We start from the raw sequence: 18,721 nt of genomic DNA, 5'->3' as shown, positions 1-18,721 counted from the left end.
GAGAAGAGAGTGATTTTATCAGGCCACGGACAATTTGATCCACTGGTGTTTAGAAGGTCTTTGGACCATGGATCTATCATAAGGATTAGTTCTCAAATGGGATTACAGGCTTGTATGAATAAAGGAATAAAGGAGAGAGGGGGGGATGCTCAAACAGGCAACGGAGCAGAAGTATTTAAACGCAGACAGACACATTCAAGTAAAGACATCCTTTTATCATCATTAGTGAAGAAGGGGAGAGGAGGGGGAGGAAGCTGTCTAAAGAGGGTTAGAAACTATGGTGATGAGTGAATTCTGTTGTTTATTAAGGATTAAAAATGGAATGATTTAGAAGAGCTTCTATGTGGCGGAAGAAAGAACAGAAAAAATGTTTTTCATTAGGTTTTATTTTCATGATCTTGTCTCAGTGTTTTCTCTTTCCTTTCCGGCTCTACCTCGTCCTCTCACTCTTAAGTGAACCAGAATAATATCTGAGAAGATGCACTGGAGTGGAATATCCTGGTCATCCGGTGTGACCAGGACACTACAGTAAAACACACACAGGCGCCCGCGTACACACAAACACACATACACACACGTACTGTTCTATGTTCACATACACACAGCGGAGTGGGATGGCGGGAGGGAGACCCACATGGCTTGTGTGTGCCAGCGGCGTCTTGTTGCCCTGCCACCATGGCCCTTCTGCATGTAGGTCAGCCTCGGCCCGGGGCACACCATACAACCACCCCCCCCCCCACAAACACACACCCTCCCTCATCTCCCCCTCTCACACCCCTCCCTCACTTCCTCCAACTACTGGATTATTTTCTTCCTCTCATTTTCTTTCTCTACAGCACATCCAATCATTAAGAATAAGAATAGCAAATAATCTGCTTGGCACGGGCGGGAAAATAGGACAAACACAAAGAGTTTGTAGGAAGCACTCGAAAAAGTACAGCAATTATTCCAGACAACCAAAGCAAGAACTAAAAGAGTTAGAGTTAGATTGTGATCAAGGGTTTGTTTATGTCAGGATGAGGCATTCAATCTTTATCTTTAGAATTAGATTTGAGGTTGACGTCTGGGTCATGAACTCATCGCCTTCCCCTGTCCAAACTGGCTGAACGAATCACCCTCCATGCATTTCTCCTATATGTGCTTGTCTAAAGGCCATTACTGCTGTTTGGAATTAGATAGAAGGCCTGTGGAAACGGTGCTCGCTGCTTTTCAGATGGTTTCCTACAAGTCGCGGTGGCACCAGGATGTCTTTCATCCCATCTCTTCGCCCTATTATCCTGCCACTCCCCTCATCTCCTCTCTTGGCTTTTCAACACCGGATTCATTCCTTAAATACCTCCATATTTATAACTCTGCAAGCTACAGTCGCATCTCCTGGTGTCCCAAATTTTTTTGCATTCTCAAACTTGTGGGTCTTTTCTCAAAACAGTTTCTACAAGGAGGATTTTACATAGTGTTATTTTTTGTCAGAACTTTAATTTAGTTTGTTTGAATGACAGTAATTGCCTTGAAACTGGCAGAGAAAGGCGGCACACGAAAAAAAACAAAAAATGTCTTCATTTGCACATATGAAAACAGTTGGTGCTATAGAGGAAAATGTGTTTGTGTTTGCGACATCTCCATTAGACAACACTGTATCAGTGTGCATCTCCCTGTCTCGGTGCCCAGGCGAACAGTTGGCGGGGGTGCCCTGTGCATCAACCAAACATGACGCCACCCGCTGACATTTAGCAGATTACCAATCGCTAATCAGAAAATCCAAATTTGTTATGTTCCTAGGAAATACACAACACATGATGTTGCTTTCTGTTCTGAGAGAGATTTCGAGAAGGCCTCAGTATACATAAATGTAAATCATTAAATCCCTGGAGTCACAACACAGTAATTGTATGCAGTGTTTTTATGATAAAACTTGTACAATCTTCCCAGAGGACAAAAATCTATTCTAGACTTTTTTTTTCTGTCGTTCCCATTTTCTCGCCCCCTGGAATTTCCTCTACGACTTTTCCTCTGTCGTTTTTGACACTTTTTTAAAAATACATTTCTGCCCTAAAGCCCAAAGCTCCACCCACAATTTCTCTGTTTCACCATCGTCGAATATCCTGTGTTGTAATTACAAGTGTGTGATGAAGTGTTTCTGTCAGACTCTGCCTAGCGCTTCTGTACACGTACACACACACACACACACACAGACACACGCACACACACACACAACACACACAGCCAAAGGTCAGCCAACTTTCATATGTGTGCTCAAAGAATGCGTTGTCACCCACAGGGACATATTCTCTCACACACACACGTACATTTTTTCTATCTTAGTGAGGACTCTCATTAACCAAACACATTCCCGAGCCTCTTACCCTGACCTCAATCATCGGAGTTAAATGCATAACTGTCATATATGAACTAACATATAAGCATATTCTCTTTTTTGATTTTACATCCTAACCCCAGCCTCGTCCACTTACCCTAAACTTAATTTCCAAGTTCTCAATGTAACAGAGGTTCATATAGAAATGTGTGGCTGCACCTACTCAATATCTAGGATGTTTGAATGTTCCGTCCCTTAATCCTTACCCTAAACCTAAATCTCATTCTAACCCTAGCACTTAAACCAAATCTTACCCCTTTCACAGCCCTGTGAAAAAGTGAGAACCAACTAAAATGTCCTCACTCTGTAAGGTCTATCCTCAAAATGGTCCTCACAAAGATATAAGAAAAAGTACACACACACACACACCTCTGTGTGAAGAAGCTGCAGGTGACAATGAGTGAGCTCTCCATTTCCTCCCTCACCTGTTGGTTTATCTCGAACAGTCCAGAGGCCATGGTGTAGTCAGAGAAAGATCCATATCCAGAAACAAGCCCCGGTAGCTGCTGTCGTGGAGTCGAGGGATAACGGACATCTCTACCGAAAATCCTACTGCAATAATTTTCCAAAAGAAAAACACCATACATCTTAAGTTTTTTGAAAGTGGTTCCCTCCAGGCACCCGATGGTTTCTGATTAGAACAGTATAAAATATCAACTTGTAGAGGCTGGTAGCCATGTTATCCATCACAACAGATACCTCCATGGCTGTAGATTAAGGTTTGTGTACAGGTTTGTACATTGTTGAATGGTTAAGACTATGTAACTGCACCCTGTTCGTGATCTTTGTTTCTACCTTAAATAATCAACCCCAGTCCACCAAATAATCAAACATGGACGTTGTTGACAGGAAAATACAGATTGTTATTCAGTTTTTCAGGAGCCAGCTCTTCAGTCAGGGCACTTTTTATAAGTCCTGTGTCGTGAAGGGACTAAAATTAGCTCAGTGAAGAGGACAACAATAATCTTTATTCTGTTACTACCTTTGTGAACCAAAGAGTGTGTTTATCTGAACGTCCATATTGATCACACACATCTGATAGTCATATATCTGGAGTTTACTGTCCGCTCGTTGCTCATCTTTACCTTCACCTCTCCATTGCTCTTTGTGATGCATTATATTTTAAATATGATTTCACTGTCACTACTGCTCTCTCCTTATTTCCCCTTTTTAGAATGTATTCCTTCAAGTTATTCTTCTCATATCTCTTTGAGGAAACTGTATCGACAGCATCTATTTATCTTACGTCAGCGTGTCACCACTACTACCTCCCTTCCATCTATCCCACTATCCCTTCATTGCTTCATTCATTTCAGCTCCGTGTTCAAATCCACACTTCTTGCTTCTATCTTCTCTCCCTCCCACCCTCCATTTCTTTCTCCCTCTTCCCTCCATCACTCCCTTTATCGCCTCATCTAGCTCCATCCCTCCATAGACAATCTGCCAGTGTGCTGTGCCCGCTCCAGCTCTCCCAGAGTGATCCCGTTAGAGGGCTAATGCTGTGAAAAATGACAGTGAACCGGCACTTTTACTGCCATCACCGCCGCTTTGGGGCTGCCTGCCGCCTACAGCCCTGTTGCCTGGCAACTCCCCAGACAGCTCCCCTTTTCATAATGCGAGAACTCATGTCTGCTATGTTGTGATAGAGCTCAGCGCCTAATAAGCATTATATCTCATTTTGTCTTATCATTTTGTTGTTAGTGACACAAGTTTGCTTGGAGCTTGAATGCAAAGAGCGCTCAAGTAGAATGTGTCTCTCGTACTGAATGAACCAAATGATTTGCAAGAAGTGGAACTTCTTACGGCGTGGTTGTTTCAATAAGACGTTGATCAAGCAGAAATTGTCAATGTACCGAAATGATGACGATGCAGATGACTCAGGGAGTTTATACAGGAGAGAAGAGCTGATGAGCTGGGCCCATTATGGATTTGTTGGATGCAATCTAACAAACCAACCATCCAACAAACAGACAGGGCTGAAAACATTGACTCCTGGGTGTAGGTAAAAATAGATATCTGCTTTGTGGAATATATAGAGCTAGAATGTTAATGATACCATGAGAAGAAAGTTGAGTTTTCTGACAGGCTTCATGAGTGATGGATTGAAGCTGACACTCATCCCCTTCTCTCACAATTGAATCCCCCATGAAATGTCCTCATCAATTACATTTCAATTCATACTGTAGAGAGACAGAGAACTTTGACTGATCTGACACGAGGAGAATCTCCTCAACAACCTAGTTATTCACATTCCGCACACATTTTTCTCTACAAAAGATAATAAAACAAAACGCAAAGAAACAGTGTTTGTTTAATTTCTCTCTGAACATATATTTATTCTTGTGTGATGGTGTTCAAATCAGACTTCTTGAAAGTACTACAGAAATATGACTAGGTCTGTTTTAAACGAGCTACTGGAGTCCAACGTGACCAGTAGTTTGCAAAATGATTGTCAAAAATAAAATAAAACTGTATCACTTGAGCAGAGAGGATTTCCTGTCCCTGCTCAGAGAATTTGTGAAACAAGGGCATCTCTTATATAACTCCTGATCGTCTCCTCCTCAGTCTACAACAGACAAACAGTTTTTTTAAAGATATTTCTCATGAGGAAATTATCTGTAGGTATATGAGAAAATGTCCCGCTTGAGTTTTTTCTTTTCCTCTACTGTGCTGGCTAATTATGGTTCTCTGTTCAAAAAATAAAAAAAGAATAAATAAAAAATGGCCCATCTGTGCGTCATCTCCTGCCCCACTTTCCCGTCTTTCCACCAACGTCACGGCTTTTAAGGCAGAAACTCACTTCTACCAGCTCGTCACTGAAACTTAACCAGGCTCTTATACTCTTGTCCCGAAATACTCACAGATCTGAGTGACACGAGCCACGTGGTTGCCAAGGGAGCTCTTACAGGAGCTTACAAGAGCGCCTTTACGTCAGTGTGTAAACTCACTGTCACTGGAGCAATTCTAGCTGCTCAACGTGGGACTGGTTCGAGAGATCATCGGAGTTCTGGAGATTTTCGGACTCTAGATCTGACTTGTTCGAGAGGGGAGGGGGGTTGTTTCCGTCTGCTATGATGGTGATGGGTCTTTTTCCCAACCCTGTATGATCTATAACTACATATGTAATCCTTTGCAGAATTGAATGTTGAAGGACGACGAGTGCGAGCAGGATGAGAAACTCTTTGTGAATGTTGTGTTTCAAAGGCAGAATCATGGGAATTGGAGCTAGAAAAACGGTCCTATATGAATTCATACACACACTGCAACTCAAGCATATCCAGAACTCATAGAGTGCAGGTCCATTTGTGCTCCGCTCTGTTAGGTGAATCGCTGCAGCTCTCAAAGCACCAATTTCCCATTTTAAATGATCATCCTATAGAGAGCCACTAATGTGAAGCTATCAAGGTCGTAGTGAAAAGCATGAACAGTTGCAATCTCCATTAACGCGAGTTGAATGGAGAGCATGACACGTGGAAGAGACATTTTACCGCAGCACTGTATGTAACTTGGTTTGTACAGTATTTATATATATCATCAAAACAAACGCCTCACTGTGGACGCAGTTGCACACCATCTGCTACTCATTAGTCTGAAAAGACACACACACACACACACACACACACCTAGGGAGCCCGGTGGCTAAGCGTCCAACCTCCAGCGGCGATGAAAGACGAGTGGAAATAAAAAGAGAAAGCAAAAGAAACGGAGCGGCATCGGGGGGGACGAGGAGAAATGACGGAGACCGAGTGAGACGGAAAAAAGAAAAGGGCAGGAGGGGGGGTGGGTGTAAATCACAGTAATACATAAGCTTCATTAGTTGGGCCCATTAGCGTCCTAATCACGGATTAATTTAACTTCAGTCGATGAGCCCAGTGGCCATGATGGGATGCAGAGTGATTGCACACCTGGATGTTTGATCAGTGACACCCTTCATTCTGACTGGCAGGTGCACGGCCATGTGCTGCTTTTGTTCCTGAATGTGAAATTAGTAAAACCTGCACAGAGAAAACTCATGTGGGAAGAGTTCATAAGCCTTCTTATCATTTCCTCCTTTTAGAACTCATTTACTAGTTTCCTCTGTTGGTTTCATTCCCCTGGGAAATGTGATTATTATGTTGCAACTGTACATTTTGTGCCTTCTTCAGAGTATTTGTGCATCTGTCTAAACTTGTAAAGGTTCCTCACTCACTTCTCTTCCTGTCTGTGTGTTTGTTTTTCCTCCAGCCGGATCCCGAAGGTCGAGACATCTCCATCCGTCCCTTCTTGGAGCACTGTGAGAACACTCACATGACCATTTGGCTGGGCATCGTCTATGCCTACAAGGGACTGCTAATGGTGAGAGGAGAGAACACAAAATCACTTGGTGCACTCACATCTACACTGTTGTATTAATGCACTGTACAAATGCACAGTATCATAAATGTGTGTGATATTTATCGCTCATTCAGATAAGCTTCCTAGTAGTAACACCTCCCAACAGATGGGTGTGAATATATGGGTATCTAATAATGACACGTACCAACAGTCTTTACCATAGCGTGTCCGTGCAGACATTTCAGGTGGCCATCTTTGCCCTCTCCACAGTCTTTCTGGATACACCCCCCAGAAGTCGTTAATGTCAGAAATGTGAGAAATGTGAGAGACTGTTTCTCAAAATGGACTCCTTTTTTGCAAAGTGTAGCCAATGCTGAAGTGCCTGAAACCTGTACTCTCTCAAATGACCACAAGAGGGCGAATTCAACGGTTGCAAAAATAAGTCAGTTTCTCATGAAGTCAATGAGAAAATATTACTACTACCACTACTAGATCCTACTTCCAACTGGATTTATAACATCAGTAAACATTGTCATACCGAGTAAATGGTCTAAGTCGCTTGTTTCAAGTCTTCTTCAACACAGCAGGATGTTCATTTTGTAAATAATGGTCTCATTTAGAGCAAAATAGACAACAAAGCATGGCATGCATCGGGTCACGGCTACTGTTTGATTGACAGCTAGTACCATCCAATGTTTGTGGGTGGGCGTACTGTGTCCTCGAGTTCTCAGTCAGGCTCAACCCCCTCTTCCAATATTGGATGTGTATGTATATATATATAAACAAGATGGCGCTTCTAAACGGCAGTTCCAAAACTAATGCGTGACATCACAATGGGTTGCCCTTTTTTTTTTATATGGGGCCATAACAAGACCACTGATGAATCGACTTAAAGTAAGTCTGACATTTTGGAAAATGTGTTTTTACAGAGAGTGAGATGAGAGTATGGATTAAACTCTTGTGTCAATTCAGGTCAAGTTAACTTTGACAGCCCAAAGCCCACAAATCAATGTGCACCATCTCTTTAGTTTCACCTTCACTCGGCTGAGGAAAATACTGCACAAGGAGGGATCCCTCCGCCGTTATGGACAGGAAGTAGAGAGAAACAACAGATACATTAAAGTACAGTGCGGAGATTCAGAATGACAATATTAAGTCAAGAGGCTCTCTTTACCATGAAGATCTGGAAAGAGGAGAGATGAAGAGAGAAGTGGTGAAGAAATTGTTTAATCTTTCTTCTGCAAATTTTATGTATATAGACATAAAAAGGCTTCAATCCATCATTATGGACTTTTATTGAATTATTAGTCTCGATAATTCAGGGGTGCTGATTTACGGTTGTGTTCACTGATTTAATTTAAATATTTTGCTCATTATTTTCCCAGCTCATCAGTCGAGTACAGTTGGTCCTGCAGGCAGAAGCTGAATGTTTACTTATGTGTTTATTGTTACCATTAATATTCATATTCCAAGAATCCAGTTCACAAGGGCATTTAGGGACTGTGAGGATAAATGGGGGGAGGGGGTGCAAGCCCTGCGAGCGTGTCCCTGTCACAGTGTGTGAGACACAGGGTTGTAATCAAACTGTAACAAACCTTAGAAATCCCCCCCCCCCTTGCCAATTGAGGCATGTTGTAAAAGGAGCGACTGTAAATTATGCAAACCTCACGACATTTATTTTGAGGCGAAGGAGCGAGACAAAGCATTAAATCATCTTAAGCAGATTGAGAGAATACAGAGGATGGTGAGTTAAACAAAATGTTGTAGACGGCAAGAAAGAAGAAGTAAATTGTTGGATAACAAGTCCAAGAGCTTTAAAGTACAAAAGTAAAAACAGGAACAAAGAAGAGCAGCAGGTAGAAAAAGTTTGTGTGAAGTAATTGACAGGAGCCCAAATCTGTGTGAGGCACAGAGAGAGAGGGACAGCACAGGGAAAAGAGGCTTTAAAGCTTCAAACTCACACAGACACTCTCACGTATGAATACATGCACACACACACACACACACACACACACACACACACACCTGCACTAATCCTTGATGACTGCTCCTTTAATTCTGCTGCTCGTCATTCCACTAACTCTCATTTAGACTTTAGAACAAGCAGGCGTGCCACCTTACACTGCACAGCGTGAATTATTCAGCAGGCTGAGCAGGCGGCTGCTGCAACTCTAATGATCCGCTGAACAATTAATTCACTCTCGCTAAATAAACATCCCACAAGCACGGAACCGGAGGCCGCTTTAAACTGCTCTCTTTCGATTGTTTTACCTTTTAGGCTTCATCATATCACAAAGGGGATTTTTGTTTGATTTAATGTCTTTCTTAAAACGTAGTGAACCCCTACAACGCCTTCAGTATTCATGAGGAACAACGAAGAGTGCTTAATAATAAAGCAAAGTATTAGGGGTGTATGAAGAATGAAACATTGTGAGATTTCGAGAAGAATGTTGCTATTCAATGAGAAACAAAGTAATGATATTACCAGAATAAAGAAAAAATAACAGCAAGGAGAACCTGTGCTCTTGGAAGTTTCACTAACCATTTCCTCCTGGTGCTGAACATGATGCTGATGAACCAAAATATGAAGTATTTTGTTGTTTGTGAAAGCTGAAGTATAATTTAACAAAATTCACCACATTCCTAAATTTTAATGTAGACAACAAACTGATCCTCTGATATTCCTAATCGAAAATTCTAGTTTTATTACGACTTTATTCTCATTTTATTGTGACCTTATTCATGATATTATAACTTTATTCTCATAAATATACAACTTTATTCTCATATAAACATTCTTGTCTTGTGATATTATGATTTTATTCTCATAAATATACAACTTCATTCTTGTTAATTTATGACTTTCTTTTTCATTCTCAGAATCTCAGATGCTTTCTGCTACTTTACTTATTTATTTGTTCTGCCACCATTTCATCTACCGCCAGCAGAATGAAAGACTGCATAATTTGTTGAGTAGTGAAATTAACTAGTCCTGCTGATTGTTAACCCAGAGAAAACTGATTCAGAGTCAAAGTTTTGATCTTTTTCTCCAAAAACTCCTTCCTCTCCTTTTCCCCTGACAGTTGTTTGGCTGTTTCCTGGCATGGGAGACCAGGAACGTGAGCATCCCCGCCCTCAATGACAGCAAATACATCGGGATGAGCGTGTACAACGTGGGCATCATGTGCATCATCGGCGCCGCTGTGTCCTTTCTGACCCGAGACCAGCCCAACGTCCAGTTCTGCATCGTAGCTCTGGTGATCATCTTCTGCAGCACGATCACGCTCTGTCTGGTGTTTGTTCCCAAGGTCAGTGTCTGTGTGATAGAGGACAGTGTGTTTGTGTTTGTGCGTGTGCATGTGAGAGTAAAACAGTTTTTAATTATTGCCACATTCACACACCTCACTTCACTAAGCCCTGGATCCTAAAAATTGCAGCGTAAACACTTATGTGTAGCTTTTTTTAGTAGTTTTTTAGCTGTGACTAATGCTCATAAATCCCTTTCCAGTTCATCAGCATGAGAACCAACCCAGATGCAGCCACCAAGAACCGGAGGTTAAATTTCACCCAGAACCAGAAGAAGGAGGATTCCAAGACCTCCACCTCGGTCACCAGCGTCAACCAGGCGAATACTTCTCGACTGGACGGGCTTCAAACTGATAACCACCGCCTGCGCATGAAGATAACAGAGGTCAGAGCCTGAGAGCACACACATGTTGAACCTTTTAGATTGTAAAAGACAGGATAACAGTTACATTTAGTTATATTTCCGTATTTGAGCACAGTTTCAACAAGAGAAAAAAGAGAGAGCAAATCATTTCACTTCACTGAATTTAAGAAAGTTATAAACCCTCCTGAGTCATCTGTAGCCAGTTCATTTCCAGATAGCAGATATTCTCCATATAGTTTCCAAATTATATGTTTAAAATCTTAGTTGTTAAAAGCATCACTTTGTGACTGTAGATGATTGGAATCTTTTCTATAGAAATATATGTTCTCTCTAATTAATTTCTTCGACATTGAGTGACATTTGAAAACAATCCCCTGGTAGTCAGATCGGCTTTCTATCAGATCTCTGTGATGAATTACTGCTGTCGTCCTGGCTTTTTTCATAACGGTGACAAATGAGGAGCTTTTTTCAGCCAAGTAAAGTTATCATATATTTGGCACAGAGCAGCCTGTTCACTGCATTAAGACATGTTGGGAAGTGGCTGCAGCAGTTTGAACATATAGTACACAAGACTGAGACAGCACTGGGTTTCATTTCTCTGATAACACTGTAGTTGTTTTAAGTTAGGTTATCACTGAACCATCAATCACATCAAATTAAAAATAATAATTTTTCTGTTTTTTCTTTTTAAAAAGTTGGACAAGGAGCTGGAGGAAGTGACCATGCAGCTGCAGGACACCCCAGAGAAAACTCCTTACATCAAACAGAACAATTACCCCGACGCAAACAACATCCTCAGCATACGCAACTTCACAGATGGTAAAGGTAAGGAACTGACGTGTCCAGGTGCAGTGTCCTCGATCCATAAACTTAGATACTATCCCTCACAGTCCTGATAGGCTACATGTTAGTGACCCTATAGCCGTTTTCAGACATGACCTCCAGGTAACCTTAAAAAGAACCAGCTCTCTGACAGTAAAGGAGCAACTTCAGATGCAAAAGGAATCCATTTATGTAAATAAGGGAACATTTTGGTCACATTGTCTGCACAGATGAGGCCTTTTCCTCTTCTCATCTCAGTGTGTGGGCAGAGATACAGGTTTGGTGATTTCTCTCTATGTGCACCTGGAATAGAAAACACAAACCATTTTACATTTGTTTAGCCTTCTTGGAAAATGCTGAAAACAGCCTGACTCACAGTGGATGATCAGGAGGAACAATGCTGATGTTAGATGGGTTTGAAGTTACAAACACATAATGATGAATTGTCAGTGCTTTCCATTACAGTCAATATAATAAACAGACTCTGCATGTGAATATAGAGCAAAAGAGTCGGATATCATCGACCCAAATGAGACGGCTATCTGTTTTTTAAATGTATCGGATTCAGAGATTAGCCAAAATGTTGTTGGGACCCGAAACACCTACAAAAAGTATCGCTGTTTGTGTTTTGTGTGGAGAACGAATAGAACTGGTATGATAAATGAAACTAGTCGGACTGTGAACATCGAATGGAAGATGGAGTCTTGGCCTGGATATTCAGTGTCTACACTGGAAGCCCCAAATAATTGTCCCTTGCCGTCAGAGGTTAATTTGTCATCAGAAGACAGCCGATGGGCTCGGAGATTGCAGTCAATACAATCCATGTAAAATCCAAGGCCGTGAATCATCCCTTCCTTGGTTTGTGCTGCTCAGTGCTGCTGCTGGTGGCTGTAAACTAAACTGCAGGAGTCTAGAAAGACCACGATCAGTTCTTCAGGATGTAATTCAGTATAATTCCACAACAGTATGATTATAAAGTAATGTGATTCACTAAGTATGAACTATGGTTGCATAATCAGTGGCTTTATAAAGAATTTCAATGCTTTGTTCAGAGCAGCAGCTTGAAGGGAAATCCTGACGTGGATTCAGTCGCTGCAGCTCCTGTCAGCTGCTGGTGAGGAAGGGACACGGCAGCTAAAGTCAAGTGTCTCTTAGAATGAGTCATTAGATTAGAGCTACAGCACCTGAATACTCCAGTGCCGCTCAGCGAGTCCTAAACATACCGTCTTCAACTCACTTACCTTTCATTATCGAGCCAGGAGTGTGTCCACGCTTGAATTTGCACCTAATTATTTTGTGTGGGATGCTGTTTGCTGCTGCTGAACAATGGGTTTGAGAGAATAGGTTCATTTTAAAGGAAGGGAGCAGCTGAGGTGAACCGTGATTGGTGGCGACAGGACTATGGCAACATGAGGAGTTCACTATCAGCTGCTGGATTATAAAGATGTCTGCCTTCCTCCTGTGTCAGTTCTCCCAACTCCTGTCCGAGCCGTGCCGTTGGAATTGACACAGCTGTGACTTGTATTATGAAGCCGGGTTTCCTCAAATTGAATCAGTGAATCGTTACAGCCCAGCAGCGGCATCGCGTTGCATCAGGCACCATTTTAACAGACACAGGGCGGCGTCGAGGTACAGCAGCCAGATCCAGCTCGTCTGATGCACACGCCAGCAGGAAGCTGCTCTCGGGGGTGTCTAATGGATCCGTCTGAGTTAGGGAGAAGGTAAAGGAGGGAAACAGCTGCTTTCGTTCTGCGGATTGGGAGCCGCGTGCGTTGGAATTGTTTGAGGAGCCTCTCATCTGTGAAAGTTCACAGTTACGCAACGAGCTGATGGAAGTTAATGAGTACATTCACACAGCGACATGTCTAATGCGTCTTTGTGTTTCAGTGTGTTCTCAGCTTCCTTCTGTTTCTCCTTCTTCTTTGCCTCTCATCTTTTGTAAAGGTGCACACAGAAACACACACTTACACACACACACACACACACACACACACACACACACACACACACACACACACACACACACACACACACACACACCCTCTTGTTTCAGTCCAAATACCGTCTGGCTTCATAATGATAGGGGAGGAAAGGAGGGGGTTATTATGTGATGGCGTCCTTACAAGGAGAAATTTGAAATGAAAATATGTCTTGTTGTGCCTGTTGGTTGGAAACAGCTCAGTGTTAAAGCGTCGGGTGCCAGGAATATTTTAATTAGTAAATAATGAGTTGCCATCTGGGAGATTTATGACCTTTCTATATTTATCCTGCCTAAAAATACATCTTTATTAGTCATGACAGTTTTGGATTGGTTTCAAAGATTTCCTTGTTTGTGTTGGGCTGTCACAAGAGAACAAAGACAAATATGACTCTAAATATAAATGTGAAGTTATGGAGAGATCTTTATAGAAACCCGAAATCTGTCTTCCACAAATTAGTGTCAGATGACTAAACACATTCTATATCATATTTACAAACCTGTGTTAAACAGTCCAGGTATGAGAACATGATACCTGAACTGTCTCCAGGTAAACTGTGGAAACAACACGTTTATTGTGGAAAGCATTTAATTTAGAGACAATCTAAAACTAATTAAATTAAGTTATCATATACAAATGTTTACTCATATGTCCCATAATGGGTAAAAAGCTGATAAATTATTTATTTTATATTGAATATTGTCAAATCTGTAGTGAGATTTGCATAGAAATACAAAAAGCCTGGAGCTGTATAATAGACAGAATGAAATAAATTGTGCCGCTTCAGTTTGTATTTGCCACACGTCACCTGTGTGTTTGCATGTGCTTAATGTATATGATAAACCCAGTCTACACATATGAGGCTGTTTTATATTGAGCCACAGACTGACTGACTATGACAAATATTTAAATGGATACACTGAGAAACACAACAGTCTGTGGGCTGTTAAAATGCACTTATTAATAACCATCTCTTGAAGAGAGAAGGATGAAGAGTTCATCATCATCCTCATTGCCTGCTCCTCTCTCTAGTCATCAGTATTCATAAGAGCTGGTCTTAATATATTGGGGGCCGTGAATGAGTGGCTGTTAAAAGAGTGGAGGGCCGTGTCAACAGCGATTACGCTCACTCTCAAAGGGTGAGAAACAATACTACATCTCTCTCCCTCTCTCTCTCTCTCTCTCTCTCTCTCTCTCTCTCTCTCTCTCTCTCTCTCTCCCTTGCTCTCCCTCTTTCTGCTTTCTTGAATAAACACGAAACTGGACAGCACCAGGATGGTTAAGGTGCTTCTCTGAGTCTTGGTTGTACACTGAGGAGAGAGAGGTGATTACGTTATTGATTGTACTGCAGTAAATATTGGCCTTTTGACTGTGGAGATTTACTGTTCAAACCAGTAAGTGGACAACATCCAAAATAAATACTGGCTTTATTTCCATCATTGATCTTTTTTATTTTTTATTATTAATTGCGCGAATAAACCTACACATTTTATTTATCCATAAAAGTTCATGAAGTTGTAAAAACTGGTCATAATGATTTCCCCAGAGCCGGTGACACGCTGAAATTGCTTGTTTTAAAAGACAACTATATGGCACATTCTGATATTTACAAGACATTTAACTGAGGGGATGAGAGGAAAAACGCCTCACAAATGTCATCAGCAGCTGACTTGGACATTTGTCTTGACTTTAAGGAGAATGTCAGCAGGCAAGTGCAGGTCTGAAAGCAGCTTCAGAGGCTAAAAAATGTATTAAGCTGCTAGGCATGCAGCATAATGCAGGAGAGGCAAAGCTAAAAAGACAGAAGGAAGAGAAGAGGCCATTGGGAATAACAACATTTTCTGCAGATGTATTTTTAGCTTAGCAGGAAAAACTCCAACAAAGAATGGAACTTCACTCCTGTCACTGCTGCCTGGCCAGTGGGTAGAAAAACTCCTCACCTGATACTTTCTTTGTGGTGCGAACACACATTCTGTGTCTGAATCCATAATGAGGCGTAAAAATATCTGTCTGTGCTTTTAACACAGCTCTCAGAGTTACAAGGTTGAGCTTCTTTCGGAATGAAACGAGGACTAGTCGCCTCTAAAACAGTCCAGCAAGCTCAGAGGTCCAATTGGGCCACGGAGCACGGTGATCAGGAAATCAGGTCAGAATGTGCTGGGAAATCTGGGACAACTGGGGGGGAACGTCTGTGGGAAGAAAGGGGTCATTCCACTATACTCTCCAGATGCAAACATCAAAAAGTGATGTTTGTACTCTGCATCGGTATTTGACCTGATCATCTGCAGCATCCCCCTGCAACAGAATGTAGAAATCATGTTGGGTTTGATTACATTTGTCCTCTTCACCTTCCACTCTTGATAAGTCCCATACAGTTGTTTTATTTTTTACCTGTGCTTTAAATATCCCATGAAATCTGTGTCCTGTTTGGACAAAGGAAACTGACAGTTTACAGTCTGATGACAGACAGATGACTAAGATTTCCATCATAATGAAATGTCTTACTTTATCTATTAATCATGTAAAAACATTAGAATTAAAAAAACACTTTGATCAAAAACTTCATAACGTTTCATCTGCTGTATTTATGACATTCGTGGTACTTAAAAGTAATGTAGTAAGAAGTACTGTCACATTTTCATTATTTTGGCATCTATTTATTTTTAATGACATAACAACAAAGAATTATCTATGTTACTGAAGCCCTTACTCAAAACAAAAGAAGAAACAAATTAGGGTCCAGACCGAGGTAACAGGACCAAAGGTTTTTGAAAACTTAGGTGATTTCTCAGCTGCTGTGCATGTGTAGCTTACTTCAGGTAAAGTATGGAAGTCCACGTGACAAAGCCCCAGCATGTATCTCATGTTGCCTACGTGTGTTTTCGATGCAGATGGAGAGAAGTCGATACTGAAGAACCACCTGGAGCAGAAGCCTCAGGCGCAGTGGGGCTCCATGGATCCTTCCAGAATAAACAGAGGTCCCTTGGAAGACATCAACTCACCTGAACAGTGAGCTCTCCCTCTTTCTTCAGCACCTCTTCCCCCGTTACCCTCCCTCCTCCCCCTCCGTCTTGTCAGCTTTCTCATCAGACTACACGTCATCCATATCCCAACCACCAGCAGCTCTCAGGCGGTTGCTCTGGCAACAGAGGCTTGCGAAAGCATGGACCGGCCCTGTACTTTTCTCTCCCACGCACATCAACATACATATAACCACAGCGTGTACATGTATTCTCCCAACAGGCTGGACTTAATGTGGCACGTATGATCACAGTCAAACACTCACGTGCCATAACAAAAAAATATACGTGCACGCGTTTCCGTGCAGCTCATTTATTTGTTGTGCCGACTCGTAAGAAAGAGCTGGTCTTGGACTCTCCAAACACTCATGCGACAACTGCAGATCCACATTCACTTATTATTCATAAAGCAGCAAAGCTGAGGGCTGTCGACTTCATCAATTGGGGGGGGACACCTCGTGTATCATTGAGAGCTCATCCTCCCACACTCATTTAACCAGCACCAGGGGGAAGAATGCTAAAGTTAGCGATGTAGGACAGATGGATAGAGAGACATGAGGGGTAAAATATCGAGGAGAGGGCAGTTCCAGGGAGAAGATGGAGTAAGAGAGCGGGATGTTTAGATAGGAAAGAGAGGCCGATAAGAAGAAGAAGGAGAAAAAGAAAGAAAGAAGGAGGGACTCACGGAGGCTTATGTAACCAGTGATTTACAGCTCGCATTGGAAACAGCTCTGAAAATAGACAGGGAGGAGAACAGAAGTAAAGGAACACTCAGAGCTATTCCCATGCCGCATGAATGTTTGATCACATGGAGGGAAGAAGGATGAAGAGGCAGCGAGAGAGAAGGAGACAAATATAAAGAAGTTAGGAAGAGGTATGAAGGGAGGAGAGGGAGAGGAGGACAAACGGTAACACTTTGTGACATGACCGAATACAAAGTCACACACCAGGTGAATGTAATTGTCAAGTGTTGCTTCAAACGCTTCTCAAGCACGACTGTGTTTCCATCAGAAATGGAACCGGTCAGGGGAACTGGCGAGGCGGAAGGAATATTCCACAGGCTTAGTCAGATGAATATTAATATTTCAAAGTTCACCTAATTAAGACATTTTTTCTGGGCCTATCGCTGACTGAGCTTGAATTTCATAACCCTTCTTAATTTTTTGCATAAATGGCATTTGGTTACATAATTTCCTTGCAAGCGGCTGGCGGTGGCTCTGGCGAGGTAGGGTGCGAACTGTCACACCAGGCGGAGGCATGAAATGTTCTTTTTGTCAGATGATCCCAGAAGCTTGGAGGCCCGGTGGATTAAGGACTTAGTGAGAAGAAGGGAAGGAGGGTGCTGAAGAATACAAGAAAAGAAGACAAAGAAGCTGAGAGTTCACGTTAACATCACTTTCCTTGTTTGTTCTTAAACATCGGGTTTTTTTTGCGTCTATCTAGTTTCTATGTTGGTGGTGTGATTAAATAAAAAACCGTCAAACAATAAATGTGAGAACTGGACATGTCCACTACATGTAACACATTTGGGTTGCGGTAGAAACCTGACGGACCATTTCCCCTGTGTCTTTAACATGTGTCTTCATAACTGACTATTTTATATCCTGTACTATTTTCATTTATAGCTGTAGATCCTCTTTTATATTTATATCACTCTATCTGCAACATGTAGCCCATTAAGACATGAAGTGCCTATGCAGAAAGTAATGTGCCCTTAATGTAAGTGTGCACCAAGTAAGAAAGTGGAAGTGAGGGAGGTGACTGGAGATGTGTCTTCCAGCCAACCACAGTTTAGACTATTTTTTAATGAAGTAGATGGTATAAAGTGCACGGCACAAGTATATTTATGCCGTGCACAGACCAAATTATGACCCATCAGGGTGGTTTTACGTTTCTTGTGCGATCTTTTGGTAAACAAACCTCAAATTGATGAGCTGAGTGCACAATAATAACATCTGATTAACGTGGGTAATACAAACCCAAAAACAAAAGATGAGTCATTCTTCAACTTTCAGGAAAAATGTGCAGTGAAAGTAAAACATCACACGGACTTTCTTTGCAGTTCTGCCTCTGACATTGTACTTTGCTCTCTCCACTTGCAGCATACAACGTCGACTGTCCTTGCAACTTCCCATCCTGCACCATGCTTACTTGCCTTCCATAGGAGGGGTCGATGCCAGCTGCACAAGCCCCAGCGGCAGCCCTGGTTCCAGCCCACGGCACAGACACATGCCCCCCTCCTACCGGGTGATGGTCTCTGGCCTGTGAGCTTCACAAGCTCCTCCACTTGGCTCTTTGCAGAGGAGACATATATGGTTCTTTTTTTCTACAACGAATAGACTGATATCATCAGCGTATGTGCGTATTTTGTCTTGGAACAAGGAGGACAGGGGGAGAGGAGAGGGAGGGCAGGTGGGCCGAGTTCCACTCTTTGTACCTCTTCACCCCGGCCTCTTTTGAGAACTGAAACCCTCGGTCAGGAAGGGGTGGGAGGAGACAGGGTGGGCACTGGACGACCCAATCAAACTCCCACGACTCACAG

The 18,721-nt window shown here is 42.2% G+C and overlaps 1 protein-coding gene across 1 annotated transcript in view; it reads left to right on the top strand.

Annotated features, from left to right (window-relative positions):
• The window catches only part of gabbr2 (gamma-aminobutyric acid (GABA) B receptor, 2), a 158,384-nt gene extending 139,937 nt beyond the window's left edge, over window positions 1–18,447 (top strand). The window contains exons 14-19 of the mRNA XM_061093267.1: window positions 6,599–6,709; window positions 9,772–9,996; window positions 10,197–10,379; window positions 11,054–11,183; window positions 16,051–16,168; window positions 18,282–18,447. Of these exons, the coding sequence (XP_060949250.1) occupies window positions 6,599–6,709; window positions 9,772–9,996; window positions 10,197–10,379; window positions 11,054–11,183; window positions 16,051–16,168; window positions 18,282–18,447 (933 nt within the window). The remainder of the gene's footprint in view (window positions 1–6,598; window positions 6,710–9,771; window positions 9,997–10,196; window positions 10,380–11,053; window positions 11,184–16,050; window positions 16,169–18,281) is intronic.
• The last annotated feature ends 274 nt before the right edge of the window (window positions 18,448–18,721 follow it).

Source organism: Limanda limanda, chromosome 19 (assembly GCF_963576545.1).
Source record: "Limanda limanda chromosome 19, fLimLim1.1, whole genome shotgun sequence".
Classification (NCBI taxonomy): domain Eukaryota; kingdom Metazoa; phylum Chordata; class Actinopteri; order Pleuronectiformes; family Pleuronectidae; genus Limanda; species Limanda limanda.
This window is presented reverse-complemented; position numbering and strand designations above follow the sequence as displayed.